At 45.1% G+C, this 20,745-nt stretch overlaps 2 protein-coding genes across 4 annotated transcripts in view; one reads left to right on the forward strand and one right to left on the reverse strand.

Annotated features, from left to right (window-relative positions):
• The window catches only part of MFSD8 (major facilitator superfamily domain containing 8), a 55,669-nt gene that overhangs the window by 34,753 nt on the left and 171 nt on the right, over nucleotides 1-20,745 (reverse strand). The window contains exons 2-3 of one of the 3 annotated variants that reach the window (XM_025386460.1): nucleotides 19,955-20,091; nucleotides 9,235-9,326 (exon numbers count right to left, since the gene is read on the reverse strand). In XM_025386460.1, coding sequence (XP_025242245.1) covers nucleotides 9,235-9,326; nucleotides 19,955-20,016 — 154 coding nt within the window. In that variant the 5' untranslated portion in view covers nucleotides 20,017-20,091. Of the gene's footprint in view, nucleotides 1-9,234; nucleotides 9,327-19,954; nucleotides 20,106-20,745 lie in introns of all 3 variants that reach the window. The other 2 variants (XM_025386461.1, XM_025386462.1) reach the window with 2 other exon arrangements.
• Nucleotides 20,149-20,745, forward strand: part of ABHD18 (abhydrolase domain containing 18) — a 70,126-nt gene continuing 69,529 nt past the window's right edge. The window contains exon 1 of the mRNA XM_025386463.1: nucleotides 20,149-20,491. The gene's annotated coding sequence lies outside the window, so the exon portion shown is untranslated. The remainder of the gene's footprint in view (nucleotides 20,492-20,745) is intronic.

The following is a 20,745-nucleotide window of genomic DNA, read 5'->3' on the forward strand; positions in this document are numbered from 1 at the left end:
TCAAAAAAAAAAAAAAAAAAAAAAAGAAAATTCACTATTTCTGCTAGTCTTTACTGCATGAAAACTATAATTAACTCCAACACTATTTGTCAATTTTAAATGTTAGGCAAATGCGGCCAGCAGTGACTCATGCCTATAATCCCAGCACTTTGGGAGGCTGAGGCAGGCAGATTACCTAAGGTCAGGAGTTTGAGACCAGCCTGGCCAACATGGTGAAACCCTGTCTCTACTAAAAATATAAAAATTAGCCGGGCATGGTCGCACATGCCTGTAATCCCAGCTACTTAGGAGGCTGAGGTAGAAGAATTGCTTGAACCCAGGAGGCGGAGTAGGTTGCAGTGAGCCAACATCGCGCCACTGCACTCTAGCATGGGTGACAGAGCAAGACTCCATCTCAAAAAAAAACAAAAAAGAAAAATGAAAAACAAATGTTAGGCAAATTTATTAAGAAATTCTACAAAGCCTGTTCTTCAAAATGGCTCTATTAAGGCTTGGCACAGTGGCTCACACCTGTAATCCCAGAACTTTGGAAGACCGAGGTGGGTGAATCACTTGAGGCCAGGAGTTTAGAGACCAGCCTGGCCAGCATGGAGAAACCCCATCTCTACAAAAAAAATACAAAAATTAGTTGGGCATGGTAGCACATGCCTGTAATCCCAGCTACCTGGGAGGCTGAGGCAGGAGAATTTCTTGAATATGGAGGCAGAGGTTGTAGTGAGCCAAGATTGCACCACTGCACTCCAGCCTGGGTGAAAGTGAGACTCTGTCTCAAAAAAAAGGAAAAAAAAAAAGAAAAAAATAAATTTAAAAAATAGCTGTTGAGATATAATTCACATATCACACAATTCATGCATTTAAAGTATACAATTCAATGGGTTTTAATATAATCACAGATATGTGCAACCATCATTATAGTCAATTTAATTTAATTTAATTTATTTTTTGAGACAGAGTTTCTTGTAGCCTAGGCTGGAGTGCAGTGGCCTGAACTCGGCTCACTGCAACCTCCGACTCCTGGATTCAAGCGATTCTCCTGCCTCAGCCTCCTGAGTAGCTGGGATTACAGGCTTCTGCCACCACACCAGGCTAATTTTTGTACTTTAGTAGAGATGAAGTTCACCATGTTGACCAGGCTCGTCTTGAACTCCTGACCTCAGGTGATCTGCCTGCCTTGCCTCCCAAAGTGTTGGGATTACAGGCATTAGCCACTGCGCCCAGCCATCACTGTCAATTTTAGAACATATTTGTCACCTCAAAAAGAAACTCTATACCCTTCAGCTATCACCCTGTTTCATCCCCTCTCCAGTCAGCTGTAAACAACCACTAATGCACTTTGTTTGTACTCTATAGATTTTTATCTGTATTTTCATACAAATAGAATAATATAATACATGGACTTTTGTCTTGTCTTCTTTCACTTACTATTATCTTTTTTTTTTTTTTTGAGACAGACTCTCACTATGTCACCAGGCTGGAGTGCAGTGGCACAATCTCGGCTCACTGCAATCTCTGCCTCCTGGGTTCAAATGATTCTTCCACCTCAGCCTCCCGAATAGGTGGGATTACAGGCACGTGCCACCATACCCAGCTAATTTTCTGTATTTTCAGTAGAGACGGGGTTTCACCATGTTGGCCAGGATAGTCTCAATCTCCTGACCTCGCAATCCGCCCACCTCGGCCTCCCAAAATGCTGGGATTACAGGCGTGAGCCACGGCGCCTGGCCTTAGCATTATATTTTCAAGATTCATCCATGGTGTACATGTATGTTCCTTATATAAACCCTATTTTAAAACATAATTTAATTATTAGCTTCATTTCAGGCCGGGCACGGTAGCTCACGCCTGTAATCCCAGCACTTTGGGAGGCCTAGGCGGGTGGATCCCAACGTCAGGAGATCGAGACCATCCTGGCTAACACGGTGAAATCCCATCTCTACTAAAAATACAAAAAATTAGCCTGGCGTAGCAGCATGCACCGTAATCCCAGCTACTGGGGAGGTTGAGGCAGGAGAATGGTGTGAACCCAGGAGGTAGAGCTTATAGTGAGCCGAGATTGCACTACTGCACTCCAGCCTGGGTGACACAGCAAGACTCCGTCTCAAAAATATATATAAATAAATAATTATTAGCTTCATTTTTAAGTATTTTGAATTGACACAGTTACTTAGATCAGTAAAGGGTTAAAAGCACCAATTAATCTTTTGAATCAAGGCTACAATTTTGGAATATAGAAATTTGTAAACAAAATGTTTAACATACCAGTTAAAATCTAAAGTTGACCGGGTCAACTTTAAGTGCCTGTAATCCAAGCACTTTGGGAGACCGCGGCAGGCGGATCACTTGAGGTCAGGAGTTCAAGACCAGCAATTGCAACATGGTGAAACCTCATCTCCACTAAAAATATAAAAACTAGCTGGGCATGGTGGCGGGCGCCTGTAGTCCCAGCTATTCAGGAAGCTGAGGCAGGAGAATCGCTTGAACCCGGGAGGCAGAGGTTGTGATGAGTTGAGATCGTGCTACTGCACTTCAGCCTGGAAGAGAGAGTGAGACTCTACCTGGAAAAAAAAAAATTCTAAAGTTAAAATAATTTTCTCCCAGCACTTTGGGAGGCCGAGGCGGGCGGATCACGAGGTCAGGAGATCGAGACCATCCTGGCTAACATGGTGAAACCCCGTCTCTACTAAAAATGCAAAAAATTAGCCGGGCGAGGCGGCGGGCGCCTGTAGTCCCAGCTACTCGGGAGGCTGAGGCAGGAGAATGGCGTGAACCCGGGAGGCGGAGCTTGCAGTGAGCCGAGATCGCGCCACTGCACTCCAGCCTGGGCGACTAAGCGAGACTCTGTCTCAAAAAAAAAAAAATAATAATAATAATAATTTTCTTATTTTGCTGATGAATTTGAAATTGTTTCTTATAATTTTAGATAATTGAGTACTCAAAACTAGAAGTGTTTAAAATGGAAAAATAAATCAATTGCAGGCATTGCTACCGAAACAGTATCAACTGGCCCCTTCCACCTTCTTGATAGAATCCCAGTTCTATTCAGGTATCCATACTTCCTCAACAAAGCCTCATGGTCTAAGAGAAACTCTCTCCATGTTCGATTCCAGAGGGTACATTCTGATTAGTCTAAAAAATTCAATTGGAGTAATCCCATTATCTTAGTTGATGTTGGTTTAGAAATTTACAGGTCACACCTGTAATCCTAACACTTTGGGAGGCTGGCAGGCGGATCACCTGAGGTCGAGAGTTTGAGACAGTCTGACCAACATGGAGAAACCCCGTCTCTACTAAAAATACAAAATTAGCTGGGTGTGGTGGCGCATGCCTATAATCGCAGCTATTTGAGAGGCTGAGGCAGGAGAATCGCTTGAACCCAGGAGGCGGAGGTTGTGGTGAGCCGAGATAGCACCACTACACTCCAGCCTGGGCAACAAGAGTGAAACTGTCTCAAAAAAAAAAAAAAAAAGAAAAGAAATTTACAGGTAATATAGTTCTGACAAGTGAGAAGTGAGGGGAGGTTTATTTGGGAACCTATGATCTACCTGGGGACTTCTGGGAAAGGATTCATCATGTCTGAGGAGGCTGTAAAAAAAGTCTCTTTTAAATAAATTTTAAAAATTGCCAAGAATGGATATGACACTTGCAACTCCTGCAATAGTCTTGCTATAGCCTAAGAATGAAGCCAATATGTAGAAGAGTATAAACCCCCAAAATTTATTGAAAAGCGGAACCACAGCCCCACTGAATCTCGTCTGGAATTGTTCTACTGTGGATATCTTGTAAGACATAATAAATTAGGCTGGGTGCAGTGGCTCATGCTTGTAATCCCAGCACTTTGGGAGGCCGAGGTGGGTGGATCACTTGAAGTCAGGAGTTCAAGATCAGCCTGTCCAACATGGCGAAACCGCGTCTCTACCAAAAATACAAAAATTAGCTGGGCATGGAGGTGCATTTCTGTAATCCCAGCTACTTGGAAGGCAGTAAACCAAGATCGTGCCACTCTACTCCAGCTTAAAAATAATAACAGTAATAATAAATTACATTACCGTATAAGCCAACTGATTCAGCACTTTTTCTGATATTTGCATAAGGCTTTTTTTTTTTTTTTTTTTTTTTGAGAATCTCACTCTGTGGCCCAGGCTGGAGTGCAGTGGCTGGAGTGCAGTGGCGTGATCTTGGCTCAGTGCAACCTCTGCCTCCCGGGTTCAAGTGTATTTTTAGTAAAGATGGGGTTTCACCACATTGGCCAGGCTGGTCTCAAACTCCTGACGTGATCTGCCCACCTCAGCCTTGCAAAGTGCTGGGATTACAGGCGTGAGCCACCTTGCCTGGCCCTGCACAAGTCATTCTAACTGATACAAAATGCCAGGTGAAACTGTATTATAAAGAATAGTTGACCCATCAAAAAGTGGGCAAGGGTTATGAACAGACATTTCTCAAAAGAAGGCATGCATACAGCCAACAGACACATGAAAAAATGCTCATCATCACTGGCCATCAGAGAAATGCAAATCAAAACCACAATGAGATACCATCTCACACCAGTCAGAATGGCAATCATTAAAAAGTCAGGAAACAACAGGTGCTGGAGGGGATGTGGAGAAACAGGAACACTTTTACACTGTTGGTGGGATTGTAAACTAGTTCAACCATTATGGAAAACAGTATGGCGATTCCTCAAGGATCTAGAACTAGAAGTACCATATGACCCAGCCATTCCATTACTGGGTATATACCCAAAGGATTATAAATCATGCTGCTATAAAAACACATGCATATGTATGTTCATTGCGGCACTATTCACAATAGCAAAGACTTGGAATCAGCCCAAATGTCCATCAGTGACAGACTGGATTAAGAAAATGTGGCACATATACACCATGGAATACTATGCAGCCATAAAAAGGATGAGTTTGTGTCCTTTGTAGGGACATGGATGCAGCTGAAACCATCACTCTCAGCAAACTATCTCAAGAACAGAAAACCAAACACCGCATGTTCCCACTCATAGGTGGGAACCGAACAATGAGATCACTTGGACTCGGGAAGGGGAATATCACACACCGGGGCCTATTATGGGGAGGGGGGAGGGGGGAGGGATTGCATTGGGAGTTATACCTGATGTAAATGACGAGTTGATGGGTGCTGACGAGTTGATGGGTGCAGCACACCAACATGGCACAAGTACACATATGTAACAAACCTGCACATTATGCACATGTCCCCTAGATCTTAAAGTATTAAAAAAAAAAAAAAAAAAAGAATAGTTGAAAATATCCTTTATCATTCACTTTTCTTTTCACCCAGTATTGAATCATGCACAAGTTTGGCAAGTGAGAGAAAACAGGATGATTGGGGTAAACAGAAAATACATGGAAATATATATAGAAAATACATGGAAAGCAATTTAGTAAAATGACCTTCCTTAAATTCCTCTCAGGGGAAAGAGACCACTTGTAATACTAGTGCCTATAGATTTAGAGGGTCTCAACTTAGAAAAAAATTCATTTCCTAAAACAGTCCTTTAAAAACTATCACAATATTGATCATTCCTATACATTCTCATTCCATCCTTTTAACATGGTTATAGATGTTTAATATTTTGAAAAGTTTTCCTCATGAAGTTTTACTTTTTAGTAACTACATATTCAGAACTAATGTGGAATAAGTTAAAATACATCAAGCAATACAAATTAAGATTCTTGTATTTTACTTTTTGCATGTTTTAACAATATAAAAATAAGATGAGGTTCAGAGGCAACAAAAGATAAAAACAGCCGGGTGTGGGGCTCATGCCTGAAATCCCAAAACTTTGGGAGGCCAAGGCAGGGGGATTACCTGAAGTCAGGAGTTTGAGATCAGTCTGGCAAAAATGGCAAAACCTCGTCTCTACTAAAAATACAAAAATTAGCCAAGTGTGGTGGCACACATCTGCAGTCCCAGCTACCAGGGAGGCTGAGGCACAAGCATCACTTGAACCCGAAAGGGGGAGGGTGCAGCGAGCCGAGATCGTGCCATTGCACTCCAGCTTGGCAACAAAGCAAGACTCTGTCTCAAAAAGAAAAAAACAGATAAGGTGGACTATATCAATATTTAACATTTCTGTGAATCACAGGATACATTTAGCACACTGAATAGAAGAGTCCTGGAATGGAAGAAAATATCTGCAAATCATATATTGGATAAGGGGCTAACACCCAGAATATATAAAGAATTCCTACAACTCAACAACAACAACAACAAATCCAATTAATAAATGGGCAATGGTCTTGAACAAACACTTCTCCACAGAAGATATACAAATGGACAGTAAGTACAAGAAAACATGTTCAACATCACTAATCATTAAGGAGATGCAAATCAAAACAAACGAGACACCACCTCATCCACTAGGATGACTACTATCCAAAAGAAAGTTAATGTTGGCGAGGATGTGAAAAAATTGGAACCCTGACTGTTGGTGAGAAAGTAAGTAAAATGGTGCGGCTGCTATGGAAAACAGTATGGCAATTTTTCAAAAAAATTAAAAAGAAAATTATAATAGTATCCAGCAATTTCACTTCTGGATATATACCCAAAAGGACTGAAAGCAGGATCTTGAAGCGATATTTGCACACCCATATTGAGAGCAGCACTATTCACAACAGCCAAGAGGTGGAAGCAACCCAAATGTCCATCGACAGATAAATGGCTAAACGAAATGTGGTAGGCCGGGTGCGGTGGCTCACGCCTGTAATCCTAGCACTTTGGGAGGCCAAGGCAGGCCAAGATGGTGAAACCCCGTCTCTACCAAAAATACAAAAATTAGCTAGGCATGGTGGTGGGTGCCTGTAATCCCAGCTACTTGGGAGGCTGAGACAGAGAACTGCTTGAACCTGGGAGGTGAAGGTTGCAGTGAGCCAAGATCATACCACTGCACTCTGGCTTGGACGACACAGCGAGACTTCGTCTCAAAAAAAAAAAAAAAAAAATGTGGTATACACTGAAGGCAATCAGAGTATGCTACTCCAAAAATATGCTGCTTTGCCATATTAATTATTTCAAGCTGAAGGCGACCAAGAAATAGCAGATGCAGGAAGGGTTCTCTGCTCTCCCCTTTTCTGCCTGAATGCAGAGAACAGATTGAATTTTGTTTTGTTGTTAATTCTCTGAGGCACAATTGAGATTCTGTTACCTACAATCTGTTTTGGGACATAAAGACACTAGTATAATTAAGACTGTACATTTAAACTTAAGAAATTTTGCACTGGCCAGGCGGGATGCCTCATGCCTGTAATCCCAGCACTTTGGGAGGTCGAGGCAGGTGGATCACCTGAGGTCAGGAGTTTGAGACTAGCATGGCCAACATGGTGAAAACCCATCTCTACTAAAGGTACAAAAAAATTAGCTGGGTGTGGTGTTGTGCACCTGTAGTCCCAGCTACTCAGGAGGCTGAGGCACAAGAATCGCTTGAACCCAGGAGGCAGAGGATGCAGTGAGCCAAGATCATGCCACTGCACTCCAGCCTGGGCAACTCCACCTCAAAAAATGAATAAATAATAATAAATAATAAAATGTTTTTAAAAAGAAATTTTGCACATCTTCAAGAAGTAGCAAAACAAATCATTCACTGATGGCTGTAAAGATGAAATACTTTTGGCCAGGCACGGTGGCTCACGTCTGTAATCCCAGCACTTTGGGAGGCTGAGTCTGGCAGATCACAGGGTCAGGAGATCGAGACCATCCTGGCTAACACAGTGAAATCCCGTCTCTACTAAAAATATAAAACAATTATCCAGGCATGGTGGTAGGTGCCTGTAGTCCCAGCTACTCAGGAGGCTGAGGCAGGAGAATGGCATGAACTGGGAGGTGGAGCTTGCAGTGAGCCGAGATCACGCTGCACTCCAGTTTGGGCGACAGAGAGACTCCATCTCAAAAAAAGGAAAAAGAGGCCGGGCGCGGTGGCTCAAGCTTGTAATCCCAGCACTTTGGGAGGCCGAGACGGGCGGATCACGAGGTCAGGAGATCGAGACCACCCTGGCGAACATGGTGAAACCCCGTCTCTACTAAAAAATACAAAAAACTAGCCGGGCGAGGTGGCGGGCGCCTGTAGTCCCAGCTACTCCGGAGGCTGAGGCAGGAGAATGGCGTAAACCCGGGAGGCGGAGCTTGCAGTGAGCTGAGATCCGGCCACTACACTCCAGCCTGGGCGACAGAGCCAGACTCCGTCTCAAAAAAAAAAAAGGAAAAAGAAAAAGAAAAAGAAAAAAAAAAGACTTTGAACCGGGCGCGGTGGCTCAGGCCTGTAATCAATTACAGCACTTTGGGAGGCCAAGGTGGGCAGATCACCTGAGGTCGGGAGTTCGAGACCAGCCTGATCAACATGGAGACATCCCGTCTCTACTAAAAATACAAAATTAGCTGGGCGTGGTGGCACATGCCTGTTAATTCCAGCTGCTTGGCAGGCTGGGGCAGGAGAATCGCTTGAATCTGGGAGGTGGAGATTGCAGTCAGCTGAGATTGCGCCACTGCACTCCAGCCTGGGCAACAAGAGTAAAACTCCATCTCAAAAAAAAAAAAAAAAAGATGAAATACTTTTGTGAGTACATGAAAGTGTTAGGAACTCTTAGTAGCTGTCTAGTTTCATTTGTATGTACATTTCTTAATGTTTTCTGTTTCTTTTCATTAAAAAATATTAACATCAAATAAATTTGTATACTTTTTTACTGTTAGTGTTTCTTTTGTCAGCTTAATTCACCAGTCTTAGGCACGTAACATAAGAGAATAGAGGAAAAGTTTCTGCTACCCTACAATACATATAATGGACTATATAGCCTTTAAGTAAAAGGAAATTATCACAAGTGCAACATGGATCAACTTGAGGACATTATGTTGAGTGAAATAATCTCATCACAAGAAGAAAAATACTATATAATTCCATTTATATGAGCTATCTAGAGTAGTCAAATTCCAAGAAACAAAGTAGACTGATGGTTGCTAGGACTTGGGGGATGGGAAAACAGGGAGTTGTTTAATGGGTATAGTTTCTCTGTTGCAAGATGAAAATGTTCTAGGGATTGGTTGCACAACAATGTGGATATACTTAACTACTGAACTTAGATATGGTAACATGGTAAATTTTATGTTACATATTTTTTAGCACAATAAAGATAATTTCAGAGGCAACAAAAGTAAATGAGGTTAAAATATGACATCTGATCTGAATTGTTAAAATTATGTATTTCTAATACTTACCTACACTGCTGAGAAACATAGTAAGATATAAAATCCTAATAGATCTCCATCGGCTCTTATAATGCTCTTCAGTCTCTAAAATGTCCCATTCTCTAGGTGTAAAGAAGAAAAAAGTAGTATAAATTTATCTCATTACATGTGGATCTTAAGTGTCAACAATTGTATTATCTACTAAAGTTATGAAAACGATGTGATAGAGGTAGAATTTACTAATACTGGTTCTGCTACACTAATTTATCTATGAATAAGCATTATTTTTTTGAATTTCCATGGATTGTATTTATGCATTATTGTATATAGAAATTTGGGAAACAGTATAGTTTTAAAAGAGGAAACATTTTGCAAGGCAATTATTTTGCTACTGTTGACATGCGCAGATTTATTAATCAAGAATGTTGCAATTTGTAAAAATGAATAAACGACATCAAGGTAAATCAAATAAACTAGCTACAACTAGATCCCCCATAGCTACTAAGTACTAAAAAATAGTAACTGTCATCATTATAACATGGTGTACTTGACGACAGCAAATTAAATTGCTGCAGGAAGCTGTTTTGGCTTCCTACTTCAGAAAATAGAAGTGATACCAGGAAGGTTTAATGTAACCTAAGAAATTTTCAGCCCTGGGACCTCCTAAATGGGTTACCAGATAAATTTTACCAGCAGACAAAAGAGAGACCATGACACCCTAGACATAAGTGATCTTTTGGACAAGTATCTGATCTGGACCAAGGGCATGTATACTAAGTAGACATCTTACCTCCATTAGGTGACACATGAGTCTATACACTCATTACATTTTCACATACACAATAGAAACAGTTAACAAGTTCACCTTAATGTGAGCATTATCTTTTCAAATAATCAAGACATGCAGAACAGACAAAATGCCTTCTTATGTACCAAGATTAATTTCTTAAAAATAAGCCTTAGAACTGTCAAATTAGTCTTCCAAAAAGAAACTTTTTTTTTTTTTCAAACGTGATATGGTTGGGAGTGGTAAAGAGGAAAGGAAGAAGAAAAACAATGTTTTTTAGATGTATTATATGCCAAACATATTAGTTCCTAATATATTTAAAATGTTTAACACTGTATATGTCATGCCATACAAACAAACCTCTTCTATGTCAAAGGAGAGTAGATAAGAAAAAAACAAAAATAATAGACCTTAATGATAATGTAGCTTACCTGAGAAAAATACCAGAACCCCAGATACCCATAGTTTGAAATCAATATACTAGAATTTGAATAAAACATCATATATATCTAAGTTAGGGAATCAAGAAGTAAATTATTTGATTCTAAAAAAAAAAATAAAATTGTTTGAGTGACTGATTTAGAGCTCAGTCAAAATCTTTCTTCTTTTAATGATAATTATTAAATATTGAAAGGACAAAATTAGAAAATAATTTAATGGCCACTTTCTATGTAACAATGGAAGGATCATCAATGGATGCTAAAACAACTGGTTGAAAGATTGTTAAGGAGAGGACAGTCAAAGGCCCTCAAATGTCACCCCAGTGTCTGCTTACTAATTACAAAATGGAACATGAACCTTTATAATTGAAAGATATGGCAGTCGCCCTCTTAACAAGTGGTCATGTTTGGCATTCCCAATAGTGGGATGTCCTGCTACAGTTTTATCCTGTTCAACATTTCTATTACAAACTGAAATACTCCAAATGATAGCATGCTTGTCAAACTTGTGACTTAAAAACTAAAAGGAATACACAATATAGTGGAGTGAACTGAATAGCAAAGTGAGTTAGATAAAATTTAACAACAGCCAGGTGCAGTGGCTCATGCCTATAATCCCAGCACTTTGGGAGGCCAAGGCAGGCAGACTGCTTGAGGCCAAGAGTTCAAGATCAGCCTGGCCAACATGGTGAAACCCTGTCTCTACCAAAAATACAAAAATTAGCCGGGCATGGTGGTGCATGCCTGTAGCCCCCGCTACTTAGGAGGCTGAGGCAGGAGAATCACTTGAACCTGGGAGGCTGAGGTTGCAGTGAGCAGAGATTGTGCCACTGCACTCCAGCCTGGGTGACAGACAGACACTCTGTCCTAAAAAAAGAGAGAGAGAGAAAATAAAGAAGCGTGTGCTCACTGACAGAACAGTGTAGTGGTATAACAGTTACGGAAATAAACTGAAAATATTCTATAAAGATATGCCCTATAAGGACAGATACCCTAATAATACAAATTTTACAGAGACTAGGCTAAGGTTGCAAAGAAAGTGTGAAATCAGTTGTAACTTGGATCAGTAACATGTGAGCTACAAATGGTTTTTACAGATGAATATTTGTTATCAGTTTGATGACAGAAAACACCAACTCGGAAGTGCAATTAAGGAAAATGTCATCCCCTCCCCCACCAAATTCTATCCCTTTCATTAGCAAACCTATATTATACTTATTAGTATATTTTAAATGTCATTACTAAAAATTTCTGTGGAATTTGTTTTCTGGTTATCTAAACATCTATACAATATCCTTTATTTTTCCCCTTGCCCTAAACAGGTCTAAAATATTTACAATCTGGGACTTTACAGGAAATGTTTGCCAACCTCTGTTGTCTGTCCTCCACAGTGGGGGTCAGTGGGGAGCACTGAGGATTCAAGAGGCCAGCTCCACCAGACCAGCAAAAAATAATCAACCTTGTTAGTGAGGAAAGGTTGGTGGTGACCTAGACATGTTTGTGCAACATATTCAAAGTGAACAGGTCCTGCCAACTAGCTATATATAGGTTCACTTTACTAGGGAATATACTAGCGTTTTTAAAGACATATACTTATTGAATTATTTTCAAAATACTCCCTTTTTTGTTTTTAAAATGCTTAATCTAGAACCTCAATCAGAGGTATTGATTACTGGCAGGAACATCTAAATTTGGACAGATTCTAATGAGCATCAATCACTTTGATGAAATTAAAGCTAAGAGTATGAAAAAAAATCACCTTTTGTACAAGGTGACAGAATGTACCAGAAGACCACATTTAACCATAACTCAGGGATCCTGCAATTATCTGGAAAATAGCTAAAAATCAGGACGAAGCAAAAGAATTCTGAGAAAACCAAATGTCACAAAGTCCACGCACTCAAGCTTATGCACTTAATAGGAAAGACATTTAGCTCTCAGTGAGAACTACCAGGTTGTAATGAGACAGTTATATGAAGCATAGATACAGGGTTATCAAAGTTATAACAAACAAGAAGCCCCAAATTAAAGCTGGTGGAAAGAGTGTGGTGACAGCAACAACAACAAAAAAAACTGTTGCTGCCAGATTTCAAAAACATGCTGCAGGAATAGTCTGCCAGGAAAACAGTCTGTCAGAAAAACTAAAAAGCAGATGTAAGTACTTAAAAGTAGAGCAGCTGGCCTCAGAGCCTATTGATACATTTGGGACTGTTTGCTTCTATATCAGCACTTTGGGAAACTGAGGTGGGTGGATCACTTGAGATCAGGAGTTTCAGATCAGCCTGGCCACATGGTGAAACCCGTCTTTACCAAAAATACAAAAATTAGCCGGGTCTGGTGGCCCACACATGTAATCCCAGCTACTGTGGAAGCTGAGGCAGGAGAATCACTTGAACCCAGGAGGCAGAGGTTACAGTGAGCCAAAATGGCACCACTGCATTCCAGACTAGGCCACAGAGCGAGACCCTGTCTCAAAAAAAAAAAAAAAAAAAAGTATAGTAGTGCAGAATAAATTGGTATAGAAGCAAACAGTCCCAAACGTTTAAATAGGCTCTGAGGATATCACTCTATTAAAATTCATTTCAGCATCGATATTCATTTTAATGATCTCAAGATAAAATCAAGATAAAACTGCATTCCATAAACTCTGTTTAGTAAATCGAGGACCAGAGAAATACATTTTCCAAAGGGTTTTGAGTTAAGAGTGATCAAAAAAGGTTTGGTGCTTACGAGGAACAAATGAGTAAAAATTAACATGGTCATAGACAGCTGAAGTTTAACTGAATTTATTAATTTACTCGAGATAATTATGTATATTTCAAATAAAATAATTCCATTTTCCTAAAGGTAAAAATACATAATTATGCAGTAAGAGGCAAAAGGTGAACATTGCTGAGTCATTGACCATAAACTAGGATCAAAACAACCAGAATTATAAGGATCAAAATACTGACGTTATTCCTTCAATGCCTTAAAATTAGTTTTTATTTGTACATTTGGCATAGGACAAAGGCGAGCTCATTTTAGACAGGTTTGTTAAAGTATCAAGAGGTGTGGGGAAAAGAAAGATCAGATTGTTACTGTGTCTATATAGAAAGAAGTAGACATAAGAGACTCCATTGTAAAGGTAAACTGAGGCTGGAGCCGAACCGAGGAATACAAGGCAAATGGCAGTGAGAACAGCCTTTATTAGGACTCGTGGGCGAGGTTCCTCGGTCCAAAGGCATGGGCCGAGGAAGTCGCACTGAGGGAGGACGGTAGGGGCTTTTTATAGCCCGAGAGGTAGGGAAGCTGGTTGTGCAAACAGGGCCTGGGGGGTCCTGAAACTACTAGGGCAGGAGTTGAGTAAGGGTCATGAGGAAGGGGTCTTTGGAAACTGTCAACCGAAACTGCTGTTTACGAACTTGTGGAATGCAGGTGAGCTGCAGGTCATGGGGGAGTGTGGTTGCCCAGCCAGAGCTCTGACGCATGTAAGTCTGCGGGTGTGTACAAGGGTGAAGGGAGTCTTTAACAAAAGGCCTGCTATGCCAGGTAACGCCGCCATGTTGGGTCTAGATTCCTGCCTAACCTTCCGACCTCTTTCTAATAAGAAAATGGGGCGACGTGTTCATCTGGCTGCTTCCTGCTGGTATGGGTCGTCGTGGGGTTCTTTGGAGGTCGGAACTTGGGTATAGGGGTGGAGCAGCATCTGACTGAAAGTGACCTGGGAGACTTCTTTCACACGGTCCTGGATGAAGCGGAGGACACAGGGAGCTATGAGTAGCAAGAAGCCAATGATTAGTAAGGGGCTTAGAAAGGGTAGGATTTAACCGGCCACAGACAACTGCCACCACCTAAGTGAGGGCCTTGATCCAAGGTTTTTCTGGTGGAGTCTTTCCCGAATCTTTTCTAGAGTGAGGAGATTGGTTTCTACTAGTCCTGACTCATTGATGTAGTGTTCCGCTGGGAAGGGGAAACAAGGGGGTTAGGTTAGAGGAGTTAAAAGGGCTGGGTAAGGGTACCGCAACCAGTGGGGGCTTATTCAAGGCTGCACACAAGAAACAACGAGAGATGTTGTGTACCTCGGCCATGTGTACCACTTGAGCGCCTTCCCTGACTAAGGTTAGCCAGGAAAAAGGGTTGCTGCTGTCCTGGGGCTTGCTGCCTGGGCTAGAGATGAGACGGCTTCCTCCTGTTGTCTGATGTCAGAGGCCAGGCTGATGAGGCTGCTTACGACCTTGATGTAGGCCTTAAAAGATCCTGAGTGGGGCCACAGCATAAGACTCACTATGCCCACCAGTTCTAGGAAGGACAAGATCTCTTCCGCATCCTGAGGAGGCTGGAGAGTTTCAATGAGGCTTATTCTATCTGCTGTGAGGCTTTTTGTAGTGGGTGTGAGGAGTATGCCTACGTAGGTGACAGAAGGGCTGCAACGTTGAGCCTTAGCCGGGGTAACCTCATAACCTTGGTCGCCTAGAAAATTTAAAAGTGTAGCAGTATCTGCAAGGGAGCACTCCTAGGAAGGACTACATAGTAATAAGTCATCGACATACTGCAATAGTGTGCTGTGGTTCAGGGGACAGAGGACAACGTCCTGTGCCAGTGCCTGTCTGAAAAAATGGGGGCTATCACGGAACCTCTGAGGCAAAACAGTCCAAGTCAGCTGGGAAGAAATATGAGTGTCTGGATCTTCTAATGTAAAAGCAAACAGAAAGTGGCAGTCTGGGTGTAAAGGGATGGTAAAGAAGGCATCCTTCAGGTCAAGGACAGTGAAATGGGTGGTGTCAGGGGGAACACGTGAGAAGAATGTATATAGATTAGGAACAACTGGAAAGGCAGGGACTACTGCCTCATTGATGAGGCGTAGGTCCTGTACAAGATGACAGGCCCCAGAGCTTTTCTGTACAGGTAGGATAGGAGTATTGCATGGTGAGTTGGTGGGAACTAGAATGTGCTGTCGGAGCAGGTGTGTAATGATAGGTTTTAATCCCTATCGATGTTCAAGGGAGATAGGGAACTGGGGTCTAGAGGGAAACTTGGAAGGGTCTTTTAGCCGGATGCGGACCGGAGTATGGTGCTGGGCAATGATTGGGATGGAGGTGTCCCACACCTTAGGGTTAATGGGGACTGGAAACGGGAGTAGGGGGTCAGCCTGGCGGGGTTTGTCAGGTGAGAGAAGGGGGAAGAGGAACACGAGGTGTGGGGAGGGGTTGGGTCGGAAGTGAACTGAGGCCCCTAGCTTGGAGAGGAGATCTCTTCCTAACAAGGGGACTGGACACGAAGAAATGATAAGAAATGAGTGCGAGAAGAGGGAGCCATCCAAGCGGCAAGACAGAGGAGGAGTCTGGCGGTAGGTGGAGGGAGTGCCATCAATTCCCATGACCGTGACAGTGGAGGGGTGGCTGGGGCCACTAAAGGAAGGCAAAACAGAGTAGGTAGCCTCTGTGTCCATGAGGAAAGATATGGACTTACCCTCTACCTGAAGCATAACCCTGGGCTCGGCGAGAGTAAGAGGGGTTCCCGAGTCTGGGCCTCTTCAATCTTCGTCGGTGTCGAGGAGCTGGAAGGCGCCTCCAATACCTGGAGGAGGGTCGTCACGTGGAGGCGCAGCGACCATCCTTAGGTCGGGGCAGTCTGACTTCCAGTGGCTCATCTGCCAACAGTTCGGACAGGGGCGAGTTGGCTCCTTTGGGTTAGGGCACTGCCTGGCCCAGTGGCCGTCGTTGCTGCATTTGAAGCAGGCACCAGGTGGCGCTCGGGTAGTACCTCTTTTCTGGGAGCTCCTGGAGCCGGCCAGCCTCAGGGCTGCTACCAAGGCCTGGGTTTGGAGTTGTACCTTCTGTTTTAGCCTGGCCTGTCATTGGGCCTCAGCTGCTTCCTCCCTGGAGTTGTAGACCTTGAAGGCCAGTTTGACTAAGTCCTGGATGGGAGTTTGAGGGCCGTCCTCCGCCTTTTTTAACATTTTTTGGATATCGGGGGCCAACTGAGAAATAAAGTATGAAACTAAGATGGCTCCTCCTGCAGGGGAGGCAGGGTCAAGGCGGGTGTACTGAATAAGTGACTCTGTCAGTTGGTTAAGAAAAACAGCCGGGGCCGGGCGCGGTGGCTCACGCCTGTAATCCCAGCACTTTGGGAGGCCGAGACAGGCGGATCACAAGGTCAGGAGATCGAGACCACGGTGAAACCCCGTCTCTACTAAAAATACAAAAAATTAGCCGGGCGCGGTTGTGGGCGCCTGTAGTCCCAGCTACTCGGGAGGCTGAGGCAGGAGAATGGCGTGAACCCGGGAGGCGGAGCTTACAGTGAGCCGAGATCGCGCCACTGTACTCCAGCCTGGGCGACAGAGCGAGACTCTGTCTCAAAAAAAAAAAAAAAAAAAAAAAAAAGAAAAACAGCCGGATTTTCATCTGAGCCTTGGACTACCTCCTTTAAGTTATTAAAATTGACTGACTTATTGGAAGCTGCCTGCATGCCAGCAAGAAGGCACTGGACCATCATATCTCGGCGGCGGCGGCCTGCCTGACCAACCTGCTAGTCCTAGTTGGGCTCGGCTGAGGGCACCACCTCAGTGCCAACTGGCATGGCGTGGTCAGTTAAATGAACCTGGTCAGCGTGCTGCCTGGCTGCCACTAGGATACGCTCCCGTTCCTCAGGGCACAGGGTTGAGGTCATAACAATATGGGGATCATGCCAGGTGAGGTCATACGCCTGGCACAGGTATCTCAACTTTTTGAAATACTGAGTGGGGTTGGCCGAGAAAGAGCCTACACGCTCTTCAATCTTAGACAGGTCCGCCAGCGAAAATAGCACATGGACCCGGACCACTCCTTTGGCGCCTGCCACCTCTCGCAAGGGACACAGGAGGTCAGTCCTGGACCGAGTATGGGCTGAGACAGGCGAGCAAGGGGAGGAGGTGGAGGTAGGGGAGACAGAATCTGTCGGGTTTGGCGAGGGCACAGGAGGGGTGGAAGGGAGGGGAGGCAGTGACGAGGACGGGGATAATGGCGGGTCAGGGTAAGGAGAAGGTTGGGTGGGAGACCGAAGGGGTGGCTGGGATAGGGTGTCAGGAGGCTCAGAAAAAGAGGAGGAATCATCCCTCTCCTTGCTCGAGGGAAGAGACTTTGCGAGTAGGACCTGAGCTAACGAGCATTGAGCGCAGAGATCTGGGCAAGAACGCAAGTCCCAAAAGGCTTGAACATAGGCTATCTCGTGCCATTTGCCTAGTCTCTTGCAGAAGTTGGTCAGATCCAAGAGGATGTTAAAGTCTAGAGTGCCTTCTGCAGGCCACTGAGACTGATTATCCAATTTATACTGCGGTCATGCTACCATGCAGAAGAAAATGAGCCGCTTTTGTTTTAGGTCTTGGCTGAGACTTAAAGTCTGGAAATTAGCCAAGAGGCACCTCAGAGGGGATTTTCGGTTTGGTTTGGACTGGGTAGTTCCCATGGTCCTAAGGCAGGCAGTCCGGTGGCAATGGGAGCATCCTCCCACTGTCATGAGGAGTGCGGGGTATGGCAGCTTCCGGGGAGGTTGGACGTCTCCTAGTGTCCGGTGCCAAGGTCACAGTTGACCAGAGGGAGCCCCTGACGTGGCCATGCGTTTTGGACAAGGACTTCCTGGAGGGGGCCTACAGAACAGGGGAAAACTTACCCAGCAGTGATTGAATTGAGTCTTGGATTTGGTGAAACGGCTCCCGGCTCAGAAAGAAGGTCCTCGCTCTGGGAGAGGAGAGCCTGCCCGACCCAGGAAGGGTCCGGGGGAGGGGTCTCCTCCTGGGTTTCGGCACCAAATGTAAAGGTAAACTGAGGCTGGAGCCGAACCGGGAACGAAGACACAAGGCAAATGGCAGTGAGAATAGCCTTTATTAGGACTCGTGAGCGAGGTTCCTCGGTCCAAAGGTGCGGGCCGAGGAAGTCGCACTGAGGGAGGACGGTAGGGGCTTTTTATAGCCCGAGAGGTAGGGAAGCTGGTTGTGCAAACAGGGCCTGGGGGGTCCTGAAACTACTAGGGCAGGAGTTGAGTAAGGGTCATGAGGAAGGGGTCTTTGGAAACTGTCAACCAAAACTGCTGTTCACGAACTTGTGGAATGCAGGTGAGCTGCAGGTCATGGGGGAGTGTGGTTGCCCAGCCAGAACTCTGACGCATGTAAGTCTGCGGGTGTGTACAAGGGTGAAGGGAGTCTTTAACAAAAGGCCTGCTATGCCAGGTAACGCCGCCATGTTGGGTCTAGATTCCTGCCTAACATCCACCTTGTTCTATATTTGAGATGCTGTTAATCTGTGACCCTACCCCCAACCTTGTCCTTGCAAGAGACATGTGCTGCAGTGACTCAAGGTTTAAAGGATTTTGGGCTGTGCAGGCTGTGCTTTGTTAAAGAAGTGCCTGAAGGCAGCTTACTGGTTAAAAGTCATCACCATTCTCTTAATCTCAAGTACCCAGGGACACTTACACTGCCAAAGGTCGCAGGGACCTCTGCCTAGGAAAGCTAGGTATTGTCCAAGGTTTCTCCCCATGTGATAGTCTGAAATATGGCCCCGTGGGAAGGGAAAGACCTGATCGTCCCACAGCCTGACACCCCCCAGCCTGACACCCGTGAAAGGTCTGTGCTGAGGAGGACTAGTATAGGAGGAAAGAAGGCCTCTTGGCAGTTGAGATAGAGAAAAGCATCTGTCTCCTGCCCGTCCCTGGGCAATGGAACACCTCGGTGTAAAACTAGATTGTTGTTCTGTTTCCTGAGAAAGGAGAAAACCGCCTTAGGGCGAAAGGTGGGACTTCCTAGCAATGCTGCTCTTTATGCACTAAAAAGGTTTATGGAGATGTTTGCATATGCATATCAAGGCACAGCACTTTTCCTTAAACTAACATCACAGAGATCTTTATTCACATTTCTTACTGCTTACCTTCTCCCTATGATGATCCTATTATCCTGTCACTTCCCTTTTTCTAAGACGGTAAGGATAATTATCAATAAATACTAAGGGAACTCAGAGACCAGTGCCAGCTTAGGTCCCCTGGGCCCACCTTTTCTTTCTCTATACTTTGTCTCTGTGTCTCATTTCTTTTCTCAAGTCTCTGGTTCCACCTAAGGAGAAACGCCCACAGATGTGGAGGGGCAGGCCACTCCTTCAAAGAGGTCAGGCAGTCAGGCAGCAGGTCATTATTAAGACCGATAACTTCAAGCATCGATTAAATCCATCATTTTGGAACTGTGAAATGTGTAAAGTGATCAGCTACAAAGAGCCAAATATAGAATTCTGAAGATACAGAATGTGGTGGCTTGGCTGCTGCAACAGGCAAAGCAGCAGCCTGGGTTTCTCCGGCCCGTCACTCGAACCCACCGGCTCATCACCGCAAGGTGCGGCCAGATGCCCTTTATCTTACCTTGGGAGCGAATCTCCTCGGCTCACACAACCCGGCCACCGGCTCCTACCGCGCTGGCACCCCTCTGGCAGCGAGGGTTCGTCCCAGTGCGGGTGACGCCCGGAAAGGAGCCAGTCCCAACTGCGCAGGAGGCTGAGGGGTCCCTCTACCAGGATTCGCTCACCTGCTTCCAGGTGTGTCGCCTAACAGCGGCTCCCGTTCACCTTCGATCCGCAGGTCCGCCATAGTTACAATCCCTACAAGGCGTCTTGCGCCCAACTCTCGCGACACCTGCTTTCTCACATTCTGGGTGGCGTGAAGCTGGCAAAACAAGCCTGCAAGTGCGCGTGCGCACCTGACGGTCGGACGTGAGCGGAACGCCCCGAGGTCATAGGCGGGGTCACGCGGAAGGCCGGACAGCGCAGGGCGAAAGGCGGCAGCAGGGCGAGGGAGCCTTCTCCCTCAGTAGGCGCTTCCCATTCTGAGGGGGAGGAAGAGCCGAGGCGAGCTCGGGGCGTGTCCAAACTGCCGCCCCGCCCCGCTCCGCTCCGCCCCGCGCTCGTCTTCGTCTCTCCGCTTCGCCTTCCATTTGGATTCCTGGAAAGGTTACCCGATCTGCGGTTGGGGCTCGGACCAAAGTCGAGTCCTCGAAAGGGAGCCTGGAGAGCGGCGGTGCTGGGAGGCCCGGCCAGCTCAATCGCAGGCTTCTGCCTGACGGCCGGTAGGTAGCCGGCCGGGTTAAGTAGCAGGCGCGCTAAGAGCTCCCCGCGCCTCTTAGCGCGTCGTGTACGTGCCGGGAGGCAGGGACCTGGGACGCGGAGCTAGGCGGGAGACTCGCGGGTCAGGGACGTGGGGTGAGGCAGAGGCGAGAGACAAGGCTGGAGTCCGCGGCGCGCTCCGGAGGGCCGAGGTGATGGGGGCGAGCGGGTGGGCAGTCCCTTCCCCCCCGTGAAAGGTAGAGCTGGCTTCCAGCTC

This window comes from Theropithecus gelada, chromosome 5, assembly GCF_003255815.1.
Source record: "Theropithecus gelada isolate Dixy chromosome 5, Tgel_1.0, whole genome shotgun sequence".
Taxonomy (NCBI): Eukaryota; Metazoa; Chordata; class Mammalia; order Primates; family Cercopithecidae; genus Theropithecus; species Theropithecus gelada.